At 36.0% G+C, this 12,842-nt stretch overlaps 1 protein-coding gene across 8 annotated transcripts in view; it reads right to left on the reverse strand.

Moving 5' to 3' along the window:
- DMD (dystrophin) overlaps positions 1-12,842 on the reverse strand; it is a 1,147,932-nt gene that overhangs the window by 262,448 nt on the left and 872,642 nt on the right. For all 8 annotated transcript variants that reach the window (XM_041399749.1, XM_041399747.1, XM_041399750.1 and 5 more), the window contains one exon: positions 351-562. In XM_041399749.1, the coding sequence (XP_041255683.1) occupies positions 351-562 (212 nt within the window). The remainder of the gene's footprint in view (positions 1-350; positions 563-12,842) is intronic.

Consider the following 12,842-nt stretch of genomic DNA (forward strand, 5'->3'; position numbering starts at 1 on the left):
GCTTCATTAGCAGTGCAGACAGGCACGGACAGCCATTCCAATACTGCAGAATTTCCCAGTCTGCAGTACCAGTGCTCTGAGGCTGCTGAACAGATGTGAAATACTTGTGCTGAACAGGTAGGTATTCCTCCTGTGAGATCAGCCAGCTCTTTGTTATGACTGTTAAGACCAATTTCATATTCAAGGAATATGCTACACATATTTTAGACTTTGCATGTCAATTTCTTTCTAATTTGCTTTCGAAGACTTTTTGCAATGTACACTGTCCACAGTTAAAGGATAAGTTAGAGGATATTTTCTTTAACAACTTCATTAACTCAAATGGAAAAATTTTAATACTCAGTAGTGACCTTAAGTTCTGTGTTCTGCTTTTTCAAAGCTTCCACGGTGTAGGAAATTTCTTTCCATGACTCAAGCTTAGCTTTTGCTTGTTCAAGAACCTGCTCAGCTTCTCGTTTAGCTTCCAGCCACTGTGTTGAATCCTTCAGCATCTCTTGAAGCTGCTGCCTCCGGTTTTGGAGGTATCCATGCACTTCATCCCACTGGCTCTGTATCTTTTCAACTGGAGAAACACAAAGGAAAAACAAAAGCTGAATTACTTAAAGGTTTTTTCTTTGTCTTCTTTTTTTTTTTTAAATTCTGTTTTTTAAAGGGAAAAAAAAATATTTTAAAATCCTTCTAGAACTGATCATATCAGAAAACTTCTGTATTTTTAAACTGCAATTGCATCGAAGTTTAGTTCAAAAAAAGGAAAACGTAAACTATTCTGAGTCACACAGTATGGCATTATGACACACATCATGTTTCAATGTATATGCAGCAAGGAATGACAGGTTCATGTCTCAAAAACCTTTATGAAATAGGGCCACATTTGAGAAAAAGTGTCTGCAATAAACCTTCATTCTTAACAAACTAACACAAGGTTTAAGATGTTCTGATTAACAAGTCCTCTAGGGACTAGAATAATGTTAGTTAAATATTTATTGCAAGATATAATTAATGGCTGTACGTTATTTCATTAAGGCAAATATTAGCAAACTGCAAGGGCTAAACAACTTTCTTGTATGCTCATGGTAAATATAAAATAACAGTGAGCTTTATCCTCTGTTTGAAAGAAAAGGGATTTCTGTAAACTTAAGGATCACTAAGATCACTGATAAGCATTGGCTAGCATCCAGCACCAGGCTCATCCATAGTAGCATAAAAACACCAATAGAGCTGTCCAAGCAGCTGAAGCTTAACACACAATTTAAGTAAAAAACCCAAACTCCACAAACACTGAAATCTGTGCAGTGCATGAAGGGATAAGCCTTTCATTCACACATGTATATATATATATATATATATATATATATATATATACACACACACACGCATATAATTCCCAGAGCTTTGTTAGCACAAAAATATTATTTTTGCAACGTACACTGTCCACAGTGTACATTTTTGCATTATTTTCTTGAACACTTCTTCACTGCATTTCAAATTCACAGTCCTTCTAGGGAAGGGAACTGAGATTCCTCAAGTAATTGGATAGCAGTTGAAATATTCATTGACTGGTAGTTCCAACACTGCATCTCTCACTGCAAGGCTGATTCCATAACGGTGCAGCCCAGAGACCTGGATGAGAAATGCTCCAGCAGGGAAAAGAGACTTCTACCTATCAGTGCTTTTCCTTCTTTCAGAAGAAAGGATAAAGGTCTTTCCATGGACTCAGCTGAGGTTTAGAGAAATAGAAGAAAACTTTTCAGCATTCCCTGCTGAAGCTGAGGGAGAAGAACTGAGTAAGCACACATAGCAGCATGTTTAAGTCAAAGGAAAAGCAAAAGGAACTGAAGAAACAGAACTGGAACATATAAAGCACCATCAGAGAGCAGCAAGGGTAGCTTAAGGTGCAAATGCTTAAATTTAATCTGAAGCAAATCTAACCCCTCATTTTAGGAAGCTGTACACTCAGGTCACAAACCAATTCATTTCTGTGCCCTCTCTGGGTGAGGATTTCTGATGTAAGCTTTAGAGTGTACTTGAAATAAGAGAGAGGCTGTAGACTTCAGGAAGGGTGAATAACAGAAGAGAGCTGCTTGAGCAAAGTCTCCCTGCTATGGCTGCAGCACAGGGCTCAAGGGCTGTGCTGGAGGCTTAGGGACAAAGACTGCCTAAACACCTTCCACAGAGTCACTTGCAACAGCTGCCACCTATTTCTTGCAAATCATTCCTTTCCCCTTTGACTCCGAGACACATTTGTATCTTCTGATTCCTGGCACACTGGAGATTTTGGTACACTGCAGACAGAAGTACAACAGCTTGTTTGTGTCAGCTGCCCATGGAAAAAAACCCCACAAACTACAAAAATCCCACCCATTTTTGTTTTATTATGTTTCCTCGTTGGTGTAAGTAGTTTTGAGGGCTTTTTGGTTTGTGGGTTTTTTTTTTTTTTTTTTTTTCCTCGTTGGTGTGAGTAGTTTTGAGGGCTTTTTCGTTTGTGGTTTTTTTTTTTTGGTTTTTTTTTTTTTTTTTGGCAGGGGAGAGACAAGAAATGAATGAAAACCCTCTGCTTCAAAGGAAAGCCGGATGTACAGTTATATCAATTTTTCATAAGAGCTGCTTTTAATAAGAAATACTGATAATTCCTATCACCAAAAATCAAAATATTTATAGATGTATTGCTTCCATAATGTCTCATGAGGTTAGTATGTAAGTAAGATATTTAGCAGTCCTCCAGGGACTGTGCTTTTTGTAGCAAGACTGAGTTTCTCATCAGATACCACGGCCCTGGGATTCCATGATGACCAATTCTCCCACCCAAGAGGACAATGAAGCTGCATAATGAAAACTGCATTCAGGATATGCCAGGAGCCGATTTACACGCGTGACTATGAATGCCCAAGCTCCAAATCTATGAAAAACATTCCCTGTTTCCCCGTGAAAATACTTGGCTTAGCTCCCTCAATAACTTTTTTATATATACATATGTACATATACATATGTACATATATATATATATATATATATATATTTACTTTTGCTTTATTACAGACTAGAATTGAAAATTTAGTAGGTACTCTAAACAAAACAAAAAAAAAAAAAAAGAAAAAAAAGAAAAAAAAACCCACAAAAAACCCCCCAAAATAAGCCATGTTTCCTTGCACTAGTGAGTGACCAAACCCAATTAAAAAAGTACTTCACTTGTGGTTAAACACACCATGATATCTACATAATTAATCTGGCCATTCTAAGGTAAAGTATACCAAAAAGTGAAGTACTATTTAGGATAAAATATGTATAAATAATTTACTAGAGAGGCTTTTATAACTATGACAATATAATTTAATGCAACATAAAAATCCCTTCATTACTTTACATTTGCAATTTCTAAATTATGCCCCCTTTTGATCGACTTTTGAATAACAAAAACCCCAAGGCTCTAAAACTTAAAATATGAGGTTCACTTCCAAAATGAAAACCACAGCGTAACTCCCTGTCTATTAAGGATGTATTTTGTTCATGTTCATTCTTTAGAATGAAAGATGTATGCCACTTAGATTTGTGCCAAACAAAAAAGTTAGAAAATGTAATTTGAGTGCTTATTGTGTTAGAACTGACCTCAGAAACCCATGAACCCCTTCAGCTGCAGCTAATGAGTTACTGACTGCAGATGAGAAGGGTCAGAGAATTATTACTAAATCTTGTTGGACAGTTGTCTACTGACAACTTTTAAATTGTGAACATCATAGATGGTTTGTGCAAGGGTACTGGTGGAACATATAAAAGGCTTTTTCTGACTGAGTACTACTGGGAATTGGTTTATCAATATATTTAAGAGTGTTTCATAAGACAGCAGTGAGGAATCTCAGTCCAAAATTCTTTCAGGCTGACACTCTGACCAGTCTTTAGAAGGGCTATTTCTTCTCTCAAGACTTTAAAAAATCCTTAAGGTCCCCATGTGTATATATGGGACTGCGCTGAGTTTAGCTGGGATAGTTACATTTCTTTCCAGTGGCTAATATAGGGCTGTGTATTGGATTTGTGTTGAACACATGGTTGATCATACAGAGATGTTTTTTTATTGCTGAGCAGAGCTTACACAGAGCCAAAGCCTTTTCTGCTTTTCCTACAGCCACACTGGTGAGGAGACTGCGGGTGCCTGGGGAGCTGTGAGGAGACAGAGCTGGGACAGGTGACCCCAATTATCCAAGGGGATATTCCAGACCGTGTGACATCATGGCTTAGTGTGTAAAGTGGGGGGAAGAAGGAGCAAGGGGAGGATGTTTGAGTGATGGGGTTTGTCTTCCCAAGTCACCATTACCTGTGATGGGGCCCTGCTCTCTGGGGTGACTGAACACCTGCCCAGCCATGGGAAGCACTGAATGAATTCCTCGTTTTGCTTTGCTTGCATGTGCAGCTTTTGCTTTCCCTATTAAACTGTCTTTATCTCGAAGTTTTCCAGCTTTGACCCTGATTCTCTCCATGATCCTGCTGTTGGGGGGTGAGTGAGCGGCTGGCTGGGGTTTATGGGTTCAGCATAGAGAAAAACAATTTCTTTCAAAGTTTTATCACGCTTACCTGGAATGAGGAAGACAGGCCTAGAAATAAGAATTTAGGTTCTAAACTCAGCAAAATAGAAGAACTAATGGCATGTGAAGTAATTGTTCCGGAAAAATGAAATTGCACAAGTTTTGGCAAACTAAAGAAAAAATTAATCACTATTTTCTACCTTGAATTTAAGGACCTCAATAAATAATATTCAATTAAAAAAAAAAAAAAAAAAAAAAAAAAGTGGACCAAAAGCTACTGCAAAGGTGAAAAAAAGAACCTGAAAGTTAAGTAAGAACATCTAATATGACTAAAAAAAGTAAGTTTTGCAAGAAGAAAGTAATGTAACTGTCCTTACTGCACTCTCCATTTCTCCATTATAATAGCATATTATTGAACTGAGCCTCTAATCTTTATGTTTTACATGTCATTGCTCTACATATTGTGGCAACTACACATTGGAAACACCTACATAGATGCAACAAACATGGCTCTATGTTTACTATTGATATAACTGAAGCACAGGAATTTTAAATAATTAGTAACAATGACAAAAGTTCTTTTTTCCCATAGTTGAGTAGTTTCTGAAGCACCTCAGTTTACATTGTTCTTTACAGCTAAGTCCTGTGCCTTCTACATTTCAAAGCCCAGTGTCTTATTTCTTAGTGTGGATGCGTTTGTTCTACCCCATTTTCTTCCTTTCCTTCCTTGCCCTAAATTTGACAACAGCACAATATCTTTATTGTAAGAATCAGTATTAACAATTATCTCAAGAAGATTTTTACTGACTGCAAAGGGGCAATCTGGAAAAATCAGGACAGAATTTCCTTTACAGCCTTAATGAAAATAAATATTTTATTAATGCATGTGGCCACATGCATTACTAGTAATGAGTTTTATGTGACTATAAAACCACAAAAATATTTGACAAATCTAAACCGAGTGTCAGAAAGACAAAGCGTATACAACAGGTTATTTCTTCAAGTGAAAACCAATTCCCATCCATTTCCCACAGTGCTGCATCAGAAGTCCTCATTGTACTTCACCTACACAACTTTTGTGCTCGCTTCTGGAAAGTGTCCTAGCATGGCTCCAACCACTCGGAGTTCAACACTGAACTCTCTCAAATGAGTAACTTAGGGCATGGTGAGATCCTGACAGTATGTAATTTCAAGGTTGCTATTTGATTTCTTTTTTTTTCTACCTCTACTATTTCCTTGATGATCAATAGTGATTATATACTAAAATGCACAAAAGAAAATCTGCTGAACTGAGGTTACTATAAGCAACAACAAAGCAGAAAGCAGCATCTAAAGTAATCAGACACAAGGTATTCTTCAATCTGGTAATCATTAATTTCATATAGAGAGGAAAGAACAGACTTAGTGAAGGAGAGTGAAGAAGACTGCATCCTTAACATTCACTTTTATTTGTTATTTATTTGTTTATTATATTTTATTTGTTAACAAAAATTTTGATAGGTTTTTTTCATATGTTACTCATTGTAGGGAAACAAGCAAAAAATAATGTTCTTTTTCTTTGGTAAATGTTCATGCCATTTTATCAATTTATCTTATTGACAAATATAGCTTCAGTAAGAAAATTCACTCTCTGCTGTTTATAATATAACCACAATGGAAACAACAGAAAAGGAGTCTGAGAAGAAGCTATCAGTCACAGGACAAATGATGTTCATATTACTAGAACATAGATATTCCATATTTATTCTATGCAAAGATGAAAAAGTATTAATTCCATGCCAGTTTGTTAAGTCCATTGAATCTGGTACACCCTCCAAGAAAGTGAATAAGTTTGTGAATAGCAACAGAATTTATGAGGTAGAAACCCTCTATTGTCCTTGTCAAAAAAATTACAGAAACTACACTAATTTTACACTGTAGGGGACTTCTTCTCAAAAGCATTGTCAATATATTGACATCTTCCTTTAAAAGCAGCTTTTTCACTGTATTTTAATAGATTTGAAAACTACAGGGACTAATACAACCTGATCTGCTGCAGTATGTAACTGCAGAAGAGCAGAACAGTTATAGCCAGCATTAATCCATGTTATCAAAGCTGCTGATGCACTGATTTTCAGGTTGGATTAATATTTGTTTGAATTGCAGCCCAATATTATACTTCCTTTTGAATGTTCTGGATAATTAATTGTTATGTATTTCATTTTACTTAACTTGCCTTTACTTATCTGTGCATTTATGTATATTAAATTTAGTTTAGTTACACTTTTGCAGCTGTACAACACTGCAGTTTTTTCCAGTCCTCAGAGTTTTAAGAGAGCAGGTTTTATGAGAGAGATGATGGAGAAACTAGAAAATATGGATCTGAACAGAAATATTCTAGGTTACTGCACCTTTTTTATAGTTTTCTCTTTCTTCCACTAATCAGTATGATCTTCCACATAATAGGGATAAACAAATTGTGAGGGAAAAAGAGATATTTTTATAGGGTTACAAGACCATTCTGAAAGAATGCAACCGTGCACTAAATGTAAGACTTTCTGATTCTTTTCAATTTTGGCTCAGTTTTCTGTAAATAACATAAGTGGAATCACAGCTAAAATATAATTTAAACTTTGTCTTATCTTGTGGTTTTCTTGCTTTGTATTATTGTATTGTTCTAAGAAAATAAGTTAAACTTTTTTTTTTTTTTTTTTTTTTTTTAAACCAGGAAAAGATTTATTTAAAATTCTCAGTTTCTCAATTATTTCTTGCTGTGAGTGCTCTACTTTCTCTTCTCCTGCCTTCCAGAACAGGAGGTGTCTGACTTGAATCTTATTTTTCAAAGAGGAATCACTTTGATAAAGCCCATCATACAACATCCCTTGACAAAAGGATGCTGTCTCTGTTCTTGAGAACAATCTGAATCTGTGAGAGACTGGCCTAGGGAGAATATTTGGATGGTAGATGAAGAGTCAAGTGAGGATAAGTTTAAAACATTTCTTTTTTTAATTGCTGAAGTACTTAAGGAGTTACAGGAACAGCTATCCCTAAAGTTGCTGCCTGTATCATTATGGATCTGGACAGGACACAGCACCCAGCAGAGAACAGCTGGAGCCAGCCTGCTCAGGTGGTGATTTATGCTTCAGCTGTCCTTCATCTTTCCTTGGAGAGAAGCATTTCTCTTGACCTTTTCCAATGGCTTATAAAAGTCATACTTCTTAACCAATGACCTTAGAGACTTATGGCAGAAGTTTAATGTACATATGGCAAAACGCTAATAATGTGTCATCTAGGATATTTTATGCATTAGTGGTCAATAAAGTGATGAGAGAATTTAGCTAATAAACCCAAATAGTGGGGTGGCAACATAGAATATCAACCCCCAATGTGAAGTCTGCCATTTTTGTCAGTAAGATGTCAGATGTAGCTTTTATGCACCATTAATATATTAAGGTATTTATAGAAATATTAGTCCTTATAATAAAGTACCAAAACACATAATGACAGATTTTTCTAAAAGCCTATTCTTACAGAAAAGTAGGCAAAACAGAAAGTATAAACTGAAACTAAGCTGCATTTAAACAAGTGAATAAATAATACCTGGAAAAAGGAATTGTCTGCAGTCTATACTATCATGCAATATCACAGTTTCTATGAACAAATAAAAGGTATTGAAAAGGCAACCAGGAAGAAGAACACAGAGCCTTTAGCTGTCTTTTGGGGGTCATGAAGAGCAATGAAAATGCACCTGACACACCAAGGCATGAAAGTCCAGAGAGGAAGAACATTACTTTCCCTGCCCTCTCAGAGCTTAGGAAGAACAGGCAATAAGAGATTTCAAGAGATATAGATGTGTTTGAGGTTTTTTTTAAACACACAGAGTCATAATCTTATTTTGTACTTTGATACTTTTGGGGGGTAATTATTTCCAACTATTGCAAGTCTGATTTAATTTTGTTTTGTTTCAATAGGGTAGAGCTTATTTTCTTTTATCTAAAAAACACTTCCACATGTTCAAACTAATGAAGGTGATTCTGTTCCTTTGGAAGTGTCAGATCAAACAGACTGAACTGAAAACTGTCAAGTGGTTTCTTCTAAGCACCAAGTGAATAATTCTTCAACACTGTTAAGCACGGTTTATAGCTTGCCACAGAGAGTGGGAGGTAGAGACCAGCCTAAGCTGGTAGCACATCTGAAGAAATTAGTTTCTTACACCAAGTAAAAAGTAACTTCCTTGACTGAGCACTGAGAAGGGCATGCAAGAGTTTATTATTTGGAAAACAGGTCCTTCAGAAATCGTTCACCAGTTTCTCAACTTTTTACAGAAGTATTCATGTATATAACATTTATCACCTCCTGATGAAGTTTTCATGATAATTTTTTTGCTAAATGAGAAAAGGAACAGATCATGATATGCACAATGTGGAAGACCTTTGCTCTGCATTTTAAAATGTCATACAGTCTGTAAAATTCTGGTGTGAGAAAGAAACACTTACTCTAAAGAGATGTAGGATTCTTTAGGATTTAGTTTTGAGTAGGTAACAAATCTAAGTGCAGTTTTGCTAGAAACCTACAAGACCAAGCATAGGTACTTGCTTACACACAAACTATTGACAAGGGAGATGGACAGATTAGAGAATGATCTTTTGGTACCTCTCTGTTGCCACCAGATCCTTAAGAGCAGGGCATGCATGGAGAAATGGATTTGGTCAATCCCACTACTCTGGCAGAATTAGCAGTGACTCTTCCAGGACCCCAGAAGCAGGATGCCTATGGACATGCCCTTAGACGTTAATTATCTTTTTCTACAGAAACTGTCACCTTTGGATGATATAAGAATATAACTTCACTGTAACACTGTACTAACTGAAAAAATCCAGAGAATTTCCTTGCTGGAATGATTTAATCATCTTTCAAAATGTTTGATTTATTCTCTTTCCTTTGTTGCATGTGGAAAATATGTACTGCATTATTGGATTTAGCTTTGTTAAATATTCATAATATAATTATGAAGACTTACATTAGATATAGAAATGATATTTAGACTGATGGGAAATACCCAAACTAAAGCCAAAGGATTAACACTAATCTGATTAACTAGATGAGTGAATATGTAGGTAATCCAATTGTTTCTGTTTAAAATTTATAGAAAAGTTTTGAAGAACTGAATAGGAAAAAAAACCTTTAATTTCTGTATTTTTTTCATTGCAAGGTATAATTAGAGGCAGCTAGATACTTTAGTATTTATCTTTGCCCAAATGTATGTTTGTTTTTTTTCTAGGATTTTGGTTACTCAAGACATTAAAAGGAAAATTTATGATTATGTATCTAATTTGTGTTCACGGATGATTGCTTTTGTAATAATCAACCTGTCTATAAAATATTTATTTCAGAAGAAATGTCTGTGCCTGTATTTAAAAATGGGATATTAAATTAGTGATATTGCATTTTACTTTCTCTGAACATAATCAAGAATGCTATTAGCATTATTGAAGTACATCAGCTTTCATATACTAGTGCTTTCATAGACTTACTGATGCAAAAACATAATGGTAGGTTGGGTAGTTTAAGTCCTGAAATGTGTGAAATTCATTACGTACCTAATGAGGCGCATAGGCAGTGAAATTGTGAATTCTTAGTACCACATAACTTTGTGTTGCTATCATACATTCATATTTACACTGCATATTCCTAATGTCATCAGCCTACTACCTCCTACTGAGTTTGGGCTGAGACTTGCTTTCCAAATATATCTGCATTTGTTATTCTGTACACTGATTTGCTTTGGCTTTGATTTAATAGATCCAGCTCTAAGTGCAGGAGCAAGAGTTTGGGAGATGTTAAGAGAATGAAAATAACTAGCAAATTAAAATTGACTTAATAATTCAGCTATCAGGCTCCAAGTTCCTGAAACAAAGTTTTGCAGACTGTTTATATTTCTATTTTTGTCCACAAAAAAACCCCAAAAAACAAAAAAAAAAAAAAAAACAAAAAAACCCAAAAACCAAAAAACCAAAAAAAAAACCAAGCCCAGACTGTCGTGGATCTTCTCCTATGCAGCTTCTGACACTACCAAATAACTCCACCTCCACAGCACACAGCTCTCACCAGGGTAAGCTGGGAAACAGCTCCAGAGCTCCACTACTATACAACAATGACAGAAAATTGGGTGCTGGTAATGGTACTGAGCTTAGCTCAATATCCAAAAAAAGCCATGCATGCATCAGGAGGAAAAAACACGGTGCACCAAATCAAAAACACACCGGCTTTGACTTTTATGTTTCCTTTGAAAGCAAAGAAGTCTTCCAAATGAGTAAGAACTTATTTGAAAGGAAAGAAATAACAGTACTTTGAAAATATTTCTATATTCAGCTTCAAGCATAAATTTCAGGTATTTTGTACTGAGTTAACAGTACATCTGAACTGAGTTAACAATTTTTCATTTCACAAGAGAAACTGAAAACTGTATAAATTTATTTTATCTACAAATTAACAGTTTCTTAATCACAGACTCAGAGTGGTTTGAGTTGGGGGAGACCTTTAAAGGTCACGTAGTTCCAACCCCCTGTCATGGGCAGGGAGCCTTCCAGGTTGCTCAAAGCCCCACCCAGTCTGGCCCCTTGAACACTACCAGGAGTGGGGCTTCTGTAATTTCTCTGGGCAACCAGTTCCACTGCCCCACCACCCTCACAGTAAAGAATTTCTTCCTAATATCCAGTCTAAGCCTGCCCTCTTTCAGTTTAAAGCCATTCTCAATGTTCTACCACTTCTGCCCTTATAAAAGGTCCATCTCCAGAACCAAAAGGAAAAGGTGGCAGTGAGGTGTCCCAGGAGCCTTCTCTTCTCCAGGATGACCAATCCCAGCTCCCAGACTGTTTTCCTAGAGAGGTGCTCCAGCCCTCACGGCCTCCTGTGCACCTGCTTTAGCAAGCCCATGTCTGTCTTGTACTAGGGACCCCACAGCTGGATGCAGCCCTTAATAGTGCAGTGAAATACCAGATATACAGCTTCACCCATGATATTTTTTCAGGGACAAATGACTATAATTTCCAGCACAGACAGAAGCTTATAGACTCTAAAGAAAGTCAAGTTTACACAATAGATGAATTGTCCTGGTGATTTGGTTAAAATAATTCTCTTACAATATTTTCCTGAGAGAAGAAAAACATCAAATATCAAAAGACTGAAAATTAAAAAATATCTACCTTTTTTTTTCCTTTGGATTTGCAATCATGGTCTTTTAGATAAATTGCACCAATTTTTGAACTATTTCCAAAGATTGCTTGGAGCTCCTGCTTTTCCTTCAGATTGACATTTCCACAGCTCTTGGAACTGTCCCATTCTCTCTTCCCTCCCACACTTGCACCAATATTTTAAGTACTCCACAAGGTGCTGTCAGTCTGATACTGGTTAATCCATACTTTTTTTATGCAAAGAAAGACAATCTCAGCTTCCTAACACTTGAAATTCTTAATTTCAACTTTGTTGAAGTATAAAGCAGAGAAGTAGTTAAATTTCACACTTAAAATGGCTAATGCACTTCAAAGTAAATATCCAACAGAGTCAACTAAGTCAACATACAAAGCAGGAGAAAGACATTTCTTCTGAAAATTCCATAACATGCAATCATTTTGAGCATTTTCTGTCAATTACAATGCTCCTATTTTTTTAAAATTAATTGTTGATTAGAAAATGAGCATCCTACCATAAAAATGCTGGTAGTTGAACTTAAAAGGAGCACAATTCTGCAAGCATAGGAGGGTGCCAGAAAAAAAAAAACAGGTAACACTTTTTGTTTTCCTATTCTGAATTTAAAGCACTAGTTCTCAAGGTCACAAAACTGGGTCTTAATCTATGGAGCCTGGTATGACACTACACTTATTTGTTCCTTAATAACGAAGTAGATACATAAACAGTAGTAAAAAACCTGCAGTCAACAATGTATCATATCTGTCATCTTAGTGCAATATTTTAACTAATAAAGGGGAAAAAAAGTATTAATTACACCAATCTTGAGAAAAGGAAAGACATGATAACTTGCCTTTTACTATTTGGTTTCTTTTGTCTGAGGTGTTGTATTTGTTCTGGGGTGTTTTGTTTTCTTTTAATTAGACATCAGCATTTCCTTTGTCATGTTCTCTATGGTACTCCAACAGAGATCAAAGCATTGGTGAGACACTCTGGGCTGAACTTAATCCACTTTAGACAAACACTTCAAAGTTACTATTCTGATATGGCTTAAACTCAGCAAATTTTGAACCTAACACACTGCACAGGTTTGGATTGGACATTAGAGAGCATTTCTTTACTGCGAGGGAGGCTAGATGGTGAGAGAGACTTCCTGAAGAG

This window comes from Onychostruthus taczanowskii, unplaced genomic scaffold, assembly GCF_017590055.1.
Source record: "Onychostruthus taczanowskii isolate IOZ18803 unplaced genomic scaffold, ASM1759005v1 scaffold17, whole genome shotgun sequence".
NCBI lineage: Eukaryota > Metazoa > Chordata > Aves > Passeriformes > Passeridae > Onychostruthus > Onychostruthus taczanowskii.